At 37.7% G+C, this 18,514-nt stretch overlaps 1 protein-coding gene across 17 annotated transcripts in view; it reads right to left on the bottom strand.

Moving 5' to 3' along the window:
- The window catches only part of LOC137586311 (transcriptional regulator ATRX homolog), a 600,012-nt gene that overhangs the window by 484,862 nt on the left and 96,636 nt on the right, over positions 1 to 18,514 (bottom strand). For 15 of the 17 annotated variants that reach the window (XM_068302327.1, XM_068302328.1, XM_068302329.1 and 12 more), the window contains one exon: positions 333 to 495. The exons of the other annotated variants lie outside the window; for them this stretch is intronic. In XM_068302327.1, coding sequence (XP_068158428.1) covers positions 333 to 495 — 163 coding nt within the window. The remainder of the gene's footprint in view (positions 1 to 332; positions 496 to 18,514) is intronic. 17 annotated transcript variants of the gene reach the window in all.

Here is an 18,514-nt window from a genome sequence, read left to right as displayed (position 1 = left end):
ACATAATTAATACTTCAAAATTACCAACGTTAATTACTTTTAAGAGACCAAAGTGAAAGAATGCACATATAATTATTTACTATGAATATAACTATAATTTAAAATTTTTTAATTTAGTTAAATTTTATTTATTTTCCTATCTTACATCATGCTATAAATAAAATCACATTATCAGAAATAATTTAAAAATACTATACGACTTTTTATTTGCAAAAAATATGATGCACATATAATTATTTGGATAACGTACATACACAAACTTGCAAGGGTATATGAACTTCGAGATGATCGAAGTTACAATGGCCGTGTTTTTTTTTTTTACACACACTTACTTTTTTTAAACTATTTTCAGTTTTATATGAATCCAGGTTATCTTCAAACTCATAATAGTAATCTGCATTTTTTTTTTTCGTAGGCTTCCATGGAATTATTTCTTTGGATTTGGAATGCACTTGGTGCGCATAACGTCTTTTCAATCCATTTAAATTGGTAAGTCTGTTTGTTAAAAACAATAATTAAGAAAACTTAAATAACAAGGATAAAATAATAAAAAAGCTTAATGTTAAATTGTAGACAATTCGTGTGCAAATAAATGTATTAAGGCGAGCTAAGGATATGTTAACAAAACGTAAGAGCTGCTATCTTTGAAGTGTCAGCTCTCCGCTGAGAGCGCAAAAGGCACGCCCTAATCGTACAAGAGAGGTGGCCAGACGACTCATCGACCGCAACCATGCAAACCGGAGAGTGACTGCTGAGGGAACATCAACCGAAACGCAAACCGGTGTGGGGTCGAAATTTTAAAATGTAAGGATGATACTACCATGATGATATTAGGACAGTGCCTAGCCTAAGGGTCTAATGGAAGGGGCCAAGCTGGAGGTAGTGGACAGAACTAATATTTCGTACCTACCGAAGGCCAAGGTCTTCTCCGGCGGGCCGTACCGAAGAAGCAGGAACAACAACTATTGAGGTATCGGACTGAAATGCGCTTCAATTGGCCCTTTAGATCAAAAAGGGCGCCAAGGATATGCTGTATACAGGCTTCAGGAAGATGCCCTGGGTCTTAGATAGTGTGTCCCTACGTCTCAATAAGCGACACCCCAACGACGTGATCGAACAAAGTGATGTCGGCTGTACTGACCACACAGTGGGTGAATTAGATTATCAATGATTAGCGTATTCAAGCAAACCCGCAAAAAAATTAGAGATGCAGAGGAGTATCCCATTCTCAAAACATAACCAGAGGGCGGGGGCTAACTTCGACCGAGTCACAGTTTCTATACCCTTGCAACTTTTTTGGTAACTCTTTCCTTACCTATTAGCCATTAATGTGGAAGAACGTTTTATCAAAAAAGGCTTATGCTTGCGAAAGAATGGCCTACAATCGTAGGAAATAACGAAGATATTGATCACACAGTCATTAACAGATATATTAAATTAAGAAATGTTTAATTTGAAAGCAATCGCGTTAAAAGTAACAAAGTTATTTACAAAAGTCATTGTTTTCGGCTGATCGTTCCTATGGGAGCTATATGTTATAGTCATCCGATCTTGATCAAATTTGGCACAGTAGTTTATAGGCGTAATAATCTCTCTAATATTAAGTTTCACGATAATAGCGCAGAAAATAACGAAGTTATTGAGAAAAGTCACTGTTCGTGACTTTGGCGTTTGTATGGGAGCTATATGATATAGTGGTCCGATCCGGCTGAATCCGAGATATACAACCGCTGCAGTATATACAAGCCTTGGTGCCATTTCAGCTCTGTAGCTCTTACGGTCTAGGAGGAGTTTGCGTTGATCCAGACGGACGGATGGACGGACTGACGGACGGACGGACGGACGGACAGACGGACACGGCTATTTGAACTCGTCTGCTGGTGGTCGCTCCAGTCCAGTAACCGGGAATAGCATCGGAAAATACGGTTTCCGCCTTACTTTCATCCTTTATACCACACCACAGTAAGTAGAACCAAAACGGCGAGATGCCAGCTATGCCCCGATTCACTGCCCACGTGGTCAGCGAAGAATTGCAAGCAATGCAATGTCCAAAATATATTCAGTGGTTTGGTTGAAGATTATTGAAAAGTAGCGAGAAGTGAAGTGACAGAAAAATGAGAAGAGATAAGATGAGATAGGTTGTAAAAAGATTTGATTTGTTGCCCTTTTTATAAAGCAGAATAAAGCTTTCTGCTCTCTGACGTGACGGTCGTGTTTTTGCATAGCTCCTGAGTTTTTATTAATATTTATTGTTTTTTCTTAATTTTTAATTGTGCTTAGTTTGTTTACACTTTCGCTGGTGTTGTTCGCTTGACTCCCTTGTGTTTTATTTCCATAATTCGCCAAATTAATCAGTTTAAACAGTTTTTTCTTTTTCGTGATTAGTGTTTGGTGCATTTACATATTTTTTTATTTATTTTTTTTCGTCATTGCTTCTGCAGTTGCTCCCCTCATCGCCCCCATCATACCATCAGTGCTAGTGGCTTTGTTGTTCTCTCTGCTTTGTGCTTGTGCTCAGCTTCTCTCCCGCGAAATCACTTTTGTAAGGCCGCCTCTCAAAGCTCGGCTTATAACTGTTCTTGCACTCTTTCTTGTGCTGTGCACTCTAGCTGCCTCTTTGTTTTATTTGTAATTATTGATTATTTATCAATAATTATCTTTGTGCTGTGAATTTAATTTTTCTATATATTCTTATATATTTATAATTTTTTGCCTTTCTTTCGGCTTTTTAATGGCTTGTTGTCTACCTAATTGCAAATATTCTGATCGTTTTGATGATCAGTATAGACCAATATCTTGTTGGCTCTGCGATAATCTTATTCACTTAAAATGTGCTGGCCTCAATGGCCGCGACTACGACAAATGTTCTGGTTTGTCTGTGTCTAAGCCTGAGCTAGGCTTAATGCGCTGGACTTGCCCATCTTGTGCCAGCCAGCAGCTTGATTTTAGCCGTATGTATAGGGATCTTCGTTTAAGGTTTCTTTCTTTAAACAAACTGGCCAAACAGCTGTCAAACGAGTGTGACTCTAGCGTTCAATTATTGTCGCAATTCAAATTTGTTCCACCTTCTGAGAAATTGCACAAGAAATGTACCCTTGAGTTGCCTCGTAAGCAGTCGCCAGCTCTCTCTATTACTTCCTCTCCGATTTTACTTTCGCCTACACCATCTTCTTGTCCCTCTTTATGCTCTTCTTTTCAGATTGAAGTACCCATTACAAGCCCTGGTGTACCTCAATCTATCCCTCACGGGAACTCTGATCAATCACAGGATCATGCTGGCTCTATTACTTCCTCTCCGATTTTACTTTCGCCTACACCATCTTCTTGTCCCTCTTTATGCTTTTCTTTTCAGATTGAAGTACCCATTACAAGCCCTGGTGTACCTCAATCTATCCCTCACGGGAACTCTGATCAATCACAGGATCATGCTGGCTCTCAATCACTTGCGGATCCCAATGCTCCTCCGCCTCCACTAACTGTAGTGCCTCATCGCAAACAATTATTTATCTCTAGGCTTGCTCCAGATACTTCTGAGTCGTCTGTGGCAGCTTACATTGGTAATATTTGCCCTGCTAAGGTTTTAATTCAAAAGTTTAAGTTTTCTAGGCCTCATGAAATCTCCTCTTTTAAAATTACAGTACCAAATGAGTACTTCTCAGCTAGGGTTGACCCTAATTTTTGGCCAGAGGGCCTAGTTGTACACGAGTTTGCGCCCAATAAGCGCTCTCGTCCGTTGCCTGTCCACCTTCCTAATTTATCTTCTGCTTCAAAAAACTAATAACGTCTAGTCTTTGCATTCATTATCAAAATGTAAGAGGACTTCTTACCAAGCTGTCGAACCTGTTCTGTGATAGCCAAACCTTTTCGGCTGACATATTAGCTTTCTCTAAAACTTGGCTTAACTCCTTTGTTTTAGATAATGAAATTCTTTCTAATAACTTTATTTCTTATAGGCTTGATCGTGTTGGTCGTCGTGGCGGTGGAGTACCCATTGCTGTAAACTCGAATCTGTCTTCAAGTGTGGTGCCGATTGATCTCCCCTTAGGTGTTGAGTTTATTTGCGTCGAAGTTACATGTTCTAACTTTAGCCTATATATCTCTTGTTCATATATTCCTCCTGATATCATGATCTACGTGCACCATGCTGATGCTTTGCAAACTATTTTTGGTCGTCTTAAAGATCGTGATGTTCTTATAGTTTTAGGTGATTTTAACTTGCCTAATATTTCTTGGCTTGTTGATGATAATCTATCTTTCTTAATTCCTTCATCTCAACATGTTTTTCTTGATAGCCTACTTGAATGTCCACTATATCAGTTGAATTCTTTCCCTAACTCTTCTAAAAGAATCCTTGATCTTGTTTTTGTCTCTGAGCACTGTTAGTGCTGTATAGCAAACACAGCCACTAGTGCAACCTGAAGATCTTTATCACCCTACCATTGAAGTTACTCTCTCTTACAATTCCGTTACTAATTTATTTAAAAACATCTCAAATTTTCGTCGTAGATGTTTTCGTAAAACAAATTTCAATCTTCTTAACAGCCTTATTTTCTCTTTTGATTGGTCGTTTCTATTTGAGTGCTGCGATATAGATTGTGCAGTGAAGTTTTTCTACTCTGCTCTTAATTCTCTAATTGATAAATGCGTTCCTTATGTGAATGTCTCTACCGTCTCCAGCTCGCCAATCTGGTTCACACGTAGGCTTTCTAATCTTCGTAATATTAAATCGAGAAATTTTAAAAGATTTAAAAAACTGGTTCGCGACTTGACTATGCAAATTATTGTATAGCCAAATCTCAATTTTGTCTTTTAAATACTCAATGCTACAATAATTATCGTTCGCTGTAAGGTTGAATTTTATAAGAACCCCAAAAGATTTTACAACTTTGTCAATTCCAAAAGACGCTCTAATGTACTACCTTCCACCTTCAGACTTGACGACCAGACTGCAAATAATGATTCAGATATTGCAGATCTGTTTGCTAAATTTTTTCAGTCGACTTCTTCTACTACTGTTTCGGATCCCACACCATATCCCTTTTCAATCCCACATTTAAATTGTATGTTTTTTCCCCAGTATTACTGAAAACTGTATTATCTCTAGCTTGTCATCTATGAAGTCTTCCTTCGTTCCCGGGCCTGATAATATACCTAGTTGCATCCTTAAAATGTGTTCGATTTCCCTATCTAAGCCTCTAGCTCGGTTATTCTTTATATCGAGTGAGACTTGTAGCTTTCCTGATATTTGGAAGGAGTCTTTTATTATTCCGCTTTTTAAAAAGGGTAGCAAATCGGATGTTTCTAACTACCGTGGCATTGCCAAACTTTCGGCAATACCTAAACTGTTTGAGAAAATTATTACGTCTTCCCTTCAACATCTATCCAGGTCCTATATTTCTCCTTGTCTGACTTCAGTAAGGCTTTTGATACGGTTGATCATTCTATGCTTCTCGCGAAACTTAACGTCATGGGTTTTTCCCCTAAACTATTGGCTTGGTTAAAGTCGTATCTTATTGGCAGAAACCAAAAGGTGTCTTTTCGTTCCTCGATATCTAAAACTGTTCGAGTTACGTCAGGTGTACCCCAAGGCAGTCATCTGGGCCCACTATTATTTACATTGTTTATAAATGATTTGCCTTTGGCCTTGGCTCATTCACGCGTGCTCATGTTTGCGGATGACGTCAAGATTTGTTATTCCTATAATGATCCTTCTTTCCAACAGTACTTGCAATCAGATCTCGATGCGTTCTGTGATTGGTGCCACGTTAATAAATTACACCTTAATGCCTCTAAGTGTTCTTTTATGACTTTCAGTCGTTTGTCTCCGCTCCTAGTTCATAACTCTATTAAGTCTGGTCTGTTAGATTGTGTACCATCATTCAAAGACTTAGGCGTTATGTTTGACCCTAAACTTTCATTTAATGTTCATATTTCTTCAATTGTCAACAGAGCAAGCAGCCTTCTCGGCTTCATTAAACGTTGGGCCAAAGAAGTTGATGATCCCTATGTAACAAAGGTTTTATACACTTCGTTAGTTCGCACTACTCTAGAATATTGCTCGCCAGTGTGGAACCCGCAATATGATGTTCACCAGCGTAGTATTGAATCGGTACAGAAGCAATTCCTTAAGTTTGCGCTACGCGGTCTAAATTGGGACCCGGGTCTTCGCCTACCTTCTTATTCTTATTCTTCTTATTAATCTTCCTTCACTTTATAACCGTAGGCTTGTTTTTGGCATTCTCTTTCTCCATAAACTAGTCAACGGCGAAGTCATTTCTACCAATTTACTAGATACGCTGTATTTTTGTGTTCCCTTACGTCGGACCAGAAACTTTTTTTCCTATTCACCTTAGTAGATGTCTGACTAACTACTCTCTTTACGAACGTCTTCGTGTTCTTTGCCAATCTTTTAACAACCTTTCTCACCTTATCTCTTCTCATCTTTCTGTCACTTCTCTTCGCGCTATACTTTTTAATCATCTACATCCCTGGCCACATTGGCTGTGAATCGGGGCATAGCTGGCACCTTGTGCAAATAAAACACCTCCACCGGGTCGGGGATGTTTAGTTGTGTATAAAGCTAAGCTACCTTCTTCATTTAATAACTATCTGTCTTTACCTTAAGCTTTTTCGTCGACTGCTGTGTTAGTTGACGTAAATAAAATAAATAAATAAATAAAATAATAAAGGGCTCCTTCAAAACATCAGGAAAACTACAAGTATCACTCGATATAATGAATAAACGATATATAGGCTTAGGCTTAGATAGGGAAATCGAAAACATTTCTAAAGGGCAGATCAAACGGGACAATATCTGAACACAAATTCAGGTTCACTGCAATGGGTACTTCATCACAACGACGACCTACACGACCTTCTGTCGCAGAACAGTTTAAAAAGCTTGGTAAGTAGTCCTTCAACATTTTGATAATGAATGCACAGACTCAACATTATTAGTTTTTAGAAGCAGACAATGAAAAATTTAATCAACAAGGTGTACAGATACCGGCCGAAGCGTATATTGGGTGCAAACTCGTATACAAGTAAGCCTTCAGGCCAAACCATATATATACCATAGCTGAGAAATACTCATTTCGTACTGTAATTTTAAAAGAGGGTATTTTACTGGGCCTTGAAAACTTAAACTTTTGAATTAAAACGTTAGCAGGGCATATATCACCAATGTTAGCTGCCACAGACGACTCAGAAGTATCTGGAGCAAGCCTAGAGATAAATAATTGTTTGCGATGAGGCACTACAGTTAGTGGAGGCGGAGGAGCATTGGGATCCGCAAGAGATTGAGAGACAGCATGATCCTGTGATCAGAGTTCCCGTGAGGGATAGATTGAGGTACACCAGGGCTTGTAATGGGTACTTCAATCTGAAAAGAAGAGCATAAAGAGGGGACAAGAAGATGGTGTGGGCGAAAGTAAAATGGGAGAAGATGTAATAGAGAGAAGGTGGAATAAATTTGAATTGCGACAATAAATGTACGCTAGAATCACTTTCGATAGACAGCTGTTTGGATAGTTTGTTTAAAGAAAGAAACTTTTAACAAATATCCCTGTACATACGGCTAAAATCAAGCTGCTGGCTGGCACAAGATGGGCAAACAAACCAGAAAATTTGTCGTATATTACCATTGTACATATTAAGAGCTTCTGAGGAAAGTGTAAAGAGCACTTCTCTGCAAAACAGGAGTCATTAAAAGCACACCTACTAGGGCCCTTAAATGCTGCTTGATAACAATCCATCATTCATTCAGGCCAATTCAATTAAAGCATTCGATATACGATCAAACTCAAGTTTGGCCAATCGAACCACAAGCAAGCTGACAAATTTCGTCCAAGCGGGAAGATGCGTGGGAGGCGTAACACAAGAAATCGGCTACACCCAAAAACACCCGAGTGAGACGAATCTTGAGGGCATAACAAGACTCATAACGAGACTCAAAAGCGCAAGGCAGAGAGAAAAGGACAAGAAACGTTGAACGGTGTTGATGTAGAATGCCCTCCTTCAAAGGGCAAAATAGAACCGCTGATCGAGTTTGCAGTTGCGCTGAAAAATGTGTGCGAAAGCAAGCTAGATGCACCTAAACAACCATACGTTATTTTAAGAGCTTACGAAAATATCGGAGCTGATATGATACTTAACTGTACTTAACTATATATATATACTTAACTCTACAAAACACCACCAACCAGTATCTTGAGAAAGGTTGCTACAAATGCCAGTTGAATCTACTCAATTTTAGATTACGGATCGACTGTGAGACTTGTAGAGCAAGAATTGGCTGGTGCGTTTAAAATGAAAGGTTCACCGATTCCCTATCCACATATTAGATGGACTGGCAATGTTAGTCGACAGATGCGATTTGGGTGAACAACAAACACCACGACCTCCAGAGAATTGTCTGGAGAGAAAGGCCATCGAATCCAAACACTATCAACTTACGGCACCTTATGTGCACCATTCCTGGCTGCTAATCATCAGCGGCAATCCCCGAAAAATGCAAAAAGATGTGCTCACTGGGTCAAACAGCGAGGAGGATCTAGTACAAAATCGAAGAGTACTTATTCAACTTTTGTCCTGTGCTAATTTGGAGCTTGGCTGACTGACTGACTGACTCAGCAATCTCTGCCTCGCCTTGACGGTAGGCTATGTTCTACGCTTTCTAAGGCGTACTAAGGGTCCATTTGGGGAAAAAGCCTCAAACTGTTTTACGTTTGAGGAAATAAGCGCGGCACGCTTTGTATACTTGCGGTACGCGCAAACCTGCTTTGAGGATGACTATCAATTGCTTCTTGCAAATAAACCATTGCGAAGTCGATCTAAGCTGGCCTAACTCTTGCCTATGATCGACAAGGACTAACTACTCAGGGTTGTAAAACGAAGGCACCATATGCAACTGTGTACAGAGGCGAAACATCCAGTTTTGCTACTGAAATCTCATCGCATAAAAAGGTTGCGGTATTGCCACGTTAAAGAAACTGTGTTTCGGGGCGGGCCGGGATATTTATGAACCGATTGCATTCATCGGTTAGTCATATGCAGTTATAAGCACAGAATCAACTGATTCAACATAAGAGAAATTATCAATTAATTTCAAGTACAATCGTGGGCAAAAGTATTTTGACTTCACGTTGTCAAGAGTAAACTCGCTTTTTTCTGCAGAGTGAAGAGTAACGGTATCCTTTAAATTTTTAATAGAGAGATAGTATCAAAGCTTATAAGAAACGAAAAGCTTGCAGTGATAACAGTAAAAATGAAGTTGCTGTACTTATTTGAATTAAAGATTATGCTAATATGGCTGGACAAAAGTAGTTTGACATTTTCATATTGATTTTCGTTTAAGCTTTCGCGCTACACATCACGTGTTTAACTCATTAGAAATGAAATGGTCACAAAGTATAATGCAGGTATTTCTGTGGATTACCTTAGCAAATTATACAAAGTGCCAAAACAAACTAGTATCAAATAAATTAAAAAATAATCAACCACTTAAAAATAAGGTCCGAACGGGAAGAACACGTAAGACAAAGCCTAATCAAGACCGCATAATATTGAGAAAGTTTAAGGAAAATGTGCTAATTACACCACAAGCAGCATCCATTGAACCAAGTGAGCAGTTAAACATACCAATAAGTAGAAAAACTGTCGAAAGACAGGCTAAAGGCCAATTTTACAACCTATGTACATATATTGCTCCTCCAATTCCTTTTATTTCACAAAAAAAGGTTAACATTCGCCAAAACATATTTAGACAAGCCAAAATAGTTTTGGGCACAAGTTAATACAGACGAAAGCTCTTTTGAGTATCTTGGATCGAAAAATAAAGTTAATTGCAGATTGCCCAGAAATACTCGCAAAAAAAATAAGGCCTGTGTGCGAGCGAGTATCGTATGGCGTTGGATCGACCTTTAATGGTGTGGGCGATTTGGTCATAGTTGATGGAACAATGAACATAGACAAATATATTTTCGTGTCCTAAATGACAACGTATTTACATCCGGTGACCGGCTCATTGGACAGGGATTTGTGCTGCAACAGGAGAACGCTCCATGCCACATTTGATAACTAAGTTTTTAAGAGATGTCGAAGTCAATACATTAGCTTGGCCAGATTGCAAATACTTTGGCAGGAAAATTGGTCAAATCAGTTCCTATACGCTTACAAAAGGTCATTAATGCCAAAGGAGGGTTTACTTTTTATTATATACACTTATTTTTCACCAAAGTTAAATTTATCTCACTTTCTGTTAAGCAACATCGAAATGTCAAAATACTTTTGTCCAGCCATATAAGCATAATCTTAAACTCAAATAAATACAGCAACTTCATTTTTACCGTTATCACTGCAAGCTTTTTGTTTCTTATAAGCTTTACTATATCTATATCAAAAATTTAAAGGATACTGTTACTCCTCTCAGTTTCCAGAAAAAGGAGATTTTACACTTGACACGTGAAGTCAAAATATTTTTGTCCAGCCATATAAGCATAATCTTAGACTCAAATAAATACAGCAACTTCATTTTTTACCGTTATCACTGCAAGCTTTGAATGTAGAGTCCAAGGCTAGACCAAATCACCAGCACCGTGTTCGTCCAAATCGCCAACAATGTGAGCTTAGTTGTGCCCGACCCAGTGTACCTTTAATGGCGACCCGTCCGAGAGCTAAGCTGGGTGCTTTCAAGCCAGTGTTACGTATGTCGTCGTTGAATATTTTGGTCCACTAATAGTCATCGATGGTCATGTTGATAACCTACCTCACGATGCTAGAATTGAGCACTGAGATTAATGGTTTTAGACGCCATATATCGCGCTGAGATACAACAAAGGAAATATATAGCGATAACGAGACTAATTTTTGAAGTACCGAAGCCTTTCTTAGAGACAAACTTCGACTGGATTATGCGAGGAAGTGGTACTTCAAGCCACCTTCAGCTCTTCACATGGGAGGAGCCTGAAAATGCTTATTGCGTCCCTGGACGACGAGGACCAAGAAGCGTTTACGCCAAATCACCTGTTGTTCGGCTCATCAGATGAAAAAAACAAAAACCGATTTGCGATCCTCAACAAATCGAACATAAGCGACCATGGTCGCTACGCCAAAGTGAGATGTTTTTCAACCTTATATTTTGGAAACGCTGGGTCAAGGATATGCTACCCAACATAACACGAAGGTCCAAGCGGCATTAAAGAGTAAAGCCACACGGATTAGGGGACATCGTACTAATGGTTGAAATTTAAGAAGCGTATCCACGTAGCTGTTGGCAACATGTGCGGTCACAACATAATCCTGGTATCATCAAAATTTGTGGCGCATCAGCTGTGGTGGACAGGATCTACATGTCTGTCAATGCCCAAAACAACATGGTCACACAACTTTTAATAGAAGAGGGCGCTTGGTTTCAAAGCTTGCGAGCTAAATTTCGGATTCGAGTCCAATTTTGTGAATTATCTATTACTGCTATCGATTTGTCAATTATTATTGAACCTTTCATACATCAAGATCAGTCAAAAACTAGATATATCACAGCAATAGAAATTTAAAATGCCCATAATCAACTAGTTCAAGATAATCAACGTTCATTATCTGACAAGGAATATGAAACTCTCAGCCAGGGACTATAATCATTATGAGTTTTATTTTAAAACTTGTATTTATTTTTCGCTCAAAAATAAAGCTCAACATGATTTTTTGGCTTTTCCATAGAGAGTTCAGGCAAACCCGATGAAAAACCATAAGAGTTTTTATGATTAATAAACTTCATTTATATATTAAACCGTTAATTGATATGATTGCGATAAGATAAAAAAAATGTGCTCGCTTTCAATGGTTATTTTCGACTATCTTTTATCTTCAAATTCTTTAACTAACGAGGCGGAGCGGGCGAATTCGCTCCATGCGACTCGCACGCTATCGGTTCGCACCCAACTGCAACATGAAAAATCAAACGACGACACAAACAATACACATAGCGCTCATCTGCGCTAACACCGGCCCCCTCAAATAGTTCTAAGGCCTTCAAAAAATCGTCAAGAGTGCCAATTGTGGATCGGTCGTTTGTAGGTAGATCCTTCCGATGTTTTAACGTCAACTACCGTAATTGCGACATCCGGCCCGATGCTTGTGGCCACTACTAGTGCCATCATCAACTGATGCGGCGTTAGACTGTCCTCCGCGTCGAGGTCGAGGTCCTCGAGGTTATGCCCTCGCCGTCGTTCGGCGGTATGAACGATAATTCTCACTCGCTTCTTGATGGGAATTCCCGAACTGCGTCCACCCCGATTTCGATCTTCCGACGAAGATCCAGCAGCTCCCTGCTGGCTGTAACAAAATTTGTCGCGTTGTCGCAGTGTCGATGAACCTTTGGAAAGCCATAAGAAATGTATTAGTACTTAAATCAGATACTAATTCCAAATAAACCGCTTTAGAAAGCAGCTGTTCACGCAGTGTGCGTCAAACCTTGAAGTTTCTGTCCCACTTTGGCGCTTTTACAAACCCTTTCATTATCAATATTTTGCAATATTTCAATCATTTTATGAAATGTCTCTTTTCATCAAGCGTGGCCATTTTTTTTTTTTTTTAATCTACGGAAGAAACACATAAAAAATACACATGTGACGAATAGATGACTTCAACTAGAAAGTTCTCGTCAACCCTAAGAGTCAGCATGTCCGAGAGTTGTATATGCCTATCAACCATAGGCCACTCACATTCAGAAGTTCTAAGAAATTCTGGACCTTTCACAACTTCGTGATACTATGTCAGCTGGGTTTTGTATTGTAGGCACACGAGGCCAAACCACGTTCCCGTATGCTCCCTTAATTGGTACCTTCATGATATTACTGATTCGGTGACAGAGATCTGCGAGAAGGTGAGCGGCACACAGCTCAAGTCAAGGCAATATTTTTGTCTTGAGAGGCGCTACTTTAGATTTCGACGTAAGCAATGAAGTGCTGAAACCTTCCGCAGTTTTGACTCGAACGTAGATACATCAACCATATGCTCTCATTGAAACATCAGCAAATCCATGAATCTCAATCGGTGATTGGTGTTCTGTATACGAATCGTGGAATTCTTATTTTCTTTATGTTGCCATCGCCAAATTCATTGGAATTGATACGTCCCACTCAAGTCCCTTGAGCCACATCTCCTGCATTAAGATTTTTCCTCTAATAATTAGGGGACTTAGGAGACCTAACCGATCAAATAAACGAGATGTCACCGAGAGAATGTTCCTTTTGGTCACTCTGAGGCTCATAAACGAGTCATCGATTTTAAATTGGAATACGTCTTCTCCAGGTAACCAAAAAACACCAAGTGCCTTGGTTGAATCCGATTCTGAAATTGTTACCTGCGTTGCTGCGCTAGAGAAGCGGAGACTACAAACTGTTTGAAAACCATTTGGTTAACTTAAAACCTGCCTTAAACAACGTGCTTTAAAGTCATAAAACGACCTATTGTGGAATGAAGTAGTGGGTACGATTGGAAAAAAGATGAAAGATATTCTTCCATAAAATCATAGTTCATGTTTTTTAAATCGACAATCTTTTTTCGAGAGAAAAAACCGCCGTTTAGCACATTCAAATGAAAGCTAATAGGTAAAATTTTCAAATTATCAGCGAAATATTTTTCGCACAGCTGATGCGCTGGAAATAGAATATTGATAAAGGAAGGCAAATTTAATTTATTCATTTTTTATTTATTTACCTACTTATTTATTTACGTCAACTAAGCAGCAATTGACGAAAAATCTTAAGCTAAAACGCAGATAACAAATTAATTAAAGAAGGTAGCGCAGCTTTATACACAACCAACCCGACACGGTGAAGGTGTTTTATTTGCACAAGGTGCCAGCTATGCCCCGATTCACAGCCAGTGTGGTCAGAAATGAGTTGCAAGCAATCCAAGTCCAAAACATATTCAGCGGTTTCGCTGTATATGATTACAAAATATAACGCGAAGAGAAGTGACAGAAAGATGAGATGAGGAGAAATTAGGTGAGAAAGGTTGTTAAAAGATTGGCAAAGAACACGAAAAGGTTCGTGAGAGTCGTGAGTCAGACATCTACTAAGGTGAATAGGAAAAAAGTTTCTAGTCCGACGTGAGGGAACACAAAACTATAGCGTATCTAGTAAATTGGTAGAAATGACTTCGCCGTTGACTAGTTTATGGAGAATGAGAATGCCAAAAACGAGCCTACGTTTATAAAGTGAAGGAAGATTAATAAAAAGACGTCTGTCAGAAAAAGAAGGTAGTCGAAGACTTGGGTCACCATTTATTTTATTTTAATAATTTATATTTATTTTATTTATTTTATTTATTTTATTTATTTTATTTATTTTATTTATTTTATTTATTTTATTTATTTTATTTATTTTATTTATTTTATTTATTTTATTTATTTTATTTATTTTATTTATTTTATTTATTTTATTTATTTTATTTATTTTATTTATTTTATTTATTTTATTTATTTTATTTATTTTATTTATTTTATTTATTTTATTTATTTTATTTATTTTATTTATTTTATTTATTTTATTTATTTTATTTATTTTATTTATTTTATTTATTTTATTTATTTTATTTATTTTATTTATTTTATTTATTTTATTTATTTTATTTATTTTATTTATTTTATTTATTTTATTTATTTTATTTATTTTATTTATTTTATTTATTTTATTTATTTTATTTATTTTATTTATTTTATTTATTTTATTTATTTTATTTATTTTATTTATTTTATTTATTTTATTTATTTTATTTATTTTATTAATATTTTCATTGTTTTCGCTGTAGATGATTAAAAAGTATAACGCGACGAGAAGTGACAGAAAGATGAGGAGAGATGAGGTGACATGCATGCTCTATTAACAATTGAAGAGATGTGAAAATTAAATGAAAGTTTTGGGTCAAATATAACGCCTAAGTCTTGAATGATGGTACACAATTTAACAGAACAGACTTGATAGAGTAATTTGCTAGGAACGGAGAGAAACGACTGAATGTCATAAAAGAGCATTTTCAGGCATTAAGGTGTTATTTAATAACGTGGCACCAATCACAGAACGCATCGAGATTTGATTGCAAGTACTGTTGGAAAAAAGGATCAATATAGGAATAACAAATCTAGACGACATCCGCATACATGAGCACGCGTGAACGAGCCAAGGCCAAGGGCAAATCATTAATGAACAGGGTAAATAAAACGAAATACACCGTTTGGGTTCTGCCAATGAGATACGATTTTAACCAAGCCAACAGTTTCGGGGAAAAGCCCATAATGTTAAGTTTCGTAAGAAGCAAAGGATGATCAACCGTATTGAAAGCCTTACTTAAGTCGGTATAAATAACATCAGTTTGACACTTTTTACGGGAGCCATGGTGTACAAGGGTAGTCAATTCTAAAAGGTTGGTAAGCGACGAACGACCTTTCATAAAGCCATGCAGACAAGGAGAAAGAAAGAAAGGAGAAATAGTGGATCTGGATAGGTGTTGAAGGGAAGACGTAATACATTTCTTAAACAACTTAGGTATTGCCGAAAGTTTGGCAACGCCACGGTAGTTAGAAACATCTACGGCTAGAAACTTCAATCTGAAAAGAAGAGCATAAAGAGGGACAAGAATATTGTGTAGGCGAAAGTAGGATGGGAGAAGATGCAATAGAGAGTGCTGGCGACTGCTTATGAGGCAACTCAAGGGTACATTTCTTGGGCAACTTCTCAGAAGATGGAACGAACTTGAATTGCGACAATACATGTACGATAGAGTCACACTCGTTAGCCATCTGTTTGGCCAGTTTGTTTTGAGAAACTTTAAACGAAGATCCTTCTACATACGGCTAAAATCAAGCTGCTGGCTGGCGTAAGATGGGCAAGTCCAGCGCATTAATCCAAGCTCAGGCTTAGACACAGACAAACCAGAAAACTTTGCAAAGTTCTTGGCCGTTACAGTACATTTTGAGTGAATAAGATCATCGCAGAGCCAACAAGATTTTGCTCTATACTGATCATCAAAACGATCAGAATGCTTGCAAGTAGGTTGACAACAAGCCATTGAGAAGCAAAAAGAAACACAAGGTCAAAATAAATAAAAACATATAGAAAATTATAAAACACAGCACAAAGATAATAATCGATAAGAAATCAATAATTACATATAAAACAAAGAGACAGCCAGAGTGCACAGCACAAGAAAGAGTGCAAGAACAGTTATAAGCCGAGCTTTGAGAGGCGGCGTTACAAAAGTAATTACGCGGGAGAGAAGTTGAGCACAATCACAAAGAAGAGAGAACAACAAAAATAAAAACACCAGCACTGTGGGTATGAGGGGAGCAACTGCAGGAAGCAATGACGAGAGAGAAAAAGAGAAGATAGACTTCTGAAGGAGTGGAAGTCCTTGAACTTATGCTCCAATGAGCATATCTATTTTTTGCGGCTTATAAAACTGTGTCTCAGCTAATTGCAGATTATTAGGTTTTTTCCTCCCAGTGATATTTAGGGTTTGAGGTGGCTGAGTCCAAGCACACCTCACTGCGATTCACTCTAATTATCTGGACTTATACATTGGATTCGGAGTCGATTGGACACGCTTCTCTGACAATGCTTAATCCGACGGGCAACTAGTCATACTATAGTCTTCGGAATTGCAAATTGAACATTTTGGGGACTTATCGTGAACTTTTTTACTTGCTACAAAACACGAAAAGGTGTTACGATTATGCCTCGTGGAATCTACTCTTTGATCAGACTAAACAACTTTTACCGACCGCTTTGCTGATTCTTCAGCCGACATCCGTTGATAACGCCGATTTAGTGTGCCATCGCATTCTTTCCTCAACCTTGTTCATAACTAAGTGAATTAAAATTGAGTTTAAGATCAGCTGATGGATATCATATTAAAAAAAAGCTATACAACGCGGAAACATATTCCATGAAAATGAGGCAGTCGTTGTCATAAACTTTTTTAAGGCTTAACATCTCCTTATCGTAATTGACCTTGGTGACTTGTAATGCCTTGAGCTTCACCGGGGAGACACGATATCAAATAATTAAATTTCTTTATCATGATAATTGCTATGTAATTATGAACAAGGGTTTCGAACAACGAGGTAAAATTTTTTAAACCATGAGTCCTTCCCCACTTTGGCAGTTGTTAATTTGGAAGACGAGAACGAGTTGGCGGTTTTATGTAACATTTGGTTTGTTCCTTTTTTATAAAGGATTTTTACTTTTATATTCGATTGATTTTACATTCATTGTATTAAACAACGTGTTTACTTAATGAAACAATTTTAGCCAACGACAGAAACTTACAGATGTGTGTGAAATATTGAATTCGTGCAAAAAAGCTCTTAATATTTATTAATTTGGTTTTTTATTTTATAGGCAACACTTACATAGTGTGTGTACAACGCATAGAACGAAGCATCTCCGACCATACAAAGTATACATATTCTTGATCAGCACGACACGACGAGTTCAAATAGCCATGTCCGTCCGTCCGTCCGTCGGTCCGTCTGGATTAACGCAAACTCCTCCTAGACCGTAAGAGCTACAGAGTTGAAATTTTGCACGTAGGCTTGTATATACTGCAGGGAATGTATATCTCGGATTCAGATCGGACCACTATATCATATAGCTCCCATACAAACCCCAAAGTCACGAACAGTGACGTTTCTCAATAACTTCGTTATTTTCTGTGCTATTATAATATTCTGTGCTTAATTTTAAAGAGTTTATTACGCCTATAAACTAGTGTACCAAATTTGATCAAGATCGGATGACTATATCATATAGCTCCCATAGGAACGATCGGTCGAAAACAGTGACTTTTGTAAATAACTTCTTTACTTTTAACGCAATTGCTTTCAAATTAAACAGATCGGACCACTATATCATATAGCTCCCATACAAACCCCAAAGTCACGAACAGTGACGTTTCTCAATAACTTCGTTATTTTCTGTGCTATTATAATATTCTGTGCTTAATTTTAAAGAGTTTATTACGCCTATAAACTAGTGTACCAAATTTGATCAAGATCGGATGACTATATCATATAGCTCCCATAGGAACGATCGGTCGAAAACAGTGACTTTTGTAAATAACTTCTTTACTTTTAACTGACTTTTGTAAATAACTTCTTTACTTTTAACGCAATTGCTTTCAAATTAAACAGATCGGACCACTATATCATATAGCTCCCATACAAACCCCAAAGTCACGAACAGTGACGTTTCTCAATAACTTCGTTATTTTCTGTGCTATTATAATATTCTGTGCTTAATTTTAAAGAGTTTATTACGCCTATAAACTAGTGTACCAAATTTGATCAAGATCGGATGACTATATCATATAGCTCCCATAGGAACGATCGGTCGAAAACAGTGACTTTTGTAAATAACTTCTTTACTTTTAACGCAATTGCTTTCAAATTAAACATTTGTTAGTTCAATATATCTGTTAATAACTGTGCCAAATTTGATCTTGGGATCGGGTGACT

The sequence above is a fragment of the Drosophila tropicalis genome, unplaced genomic scaffold (genome assembly GCF_018151085.1).
Source record: "Drosophila tropicalis isolate 14030-0801.00 unplaced genomic scaffold, ASM1815108v1 contig_979, whole genome shotgun sequence".
NCBI classification, from domain to species: domain Eukaryota; kingdom Metazoa; phylum Arthropoda; class Insecta; order Diptera; family Drosophilidae; genus Drosophila; species Drosophila tropicalis.
Note: the sequence above shows the minus strand (reverse complement) of the source record. Positions and strands in the feature narration are given on the sequence as shown.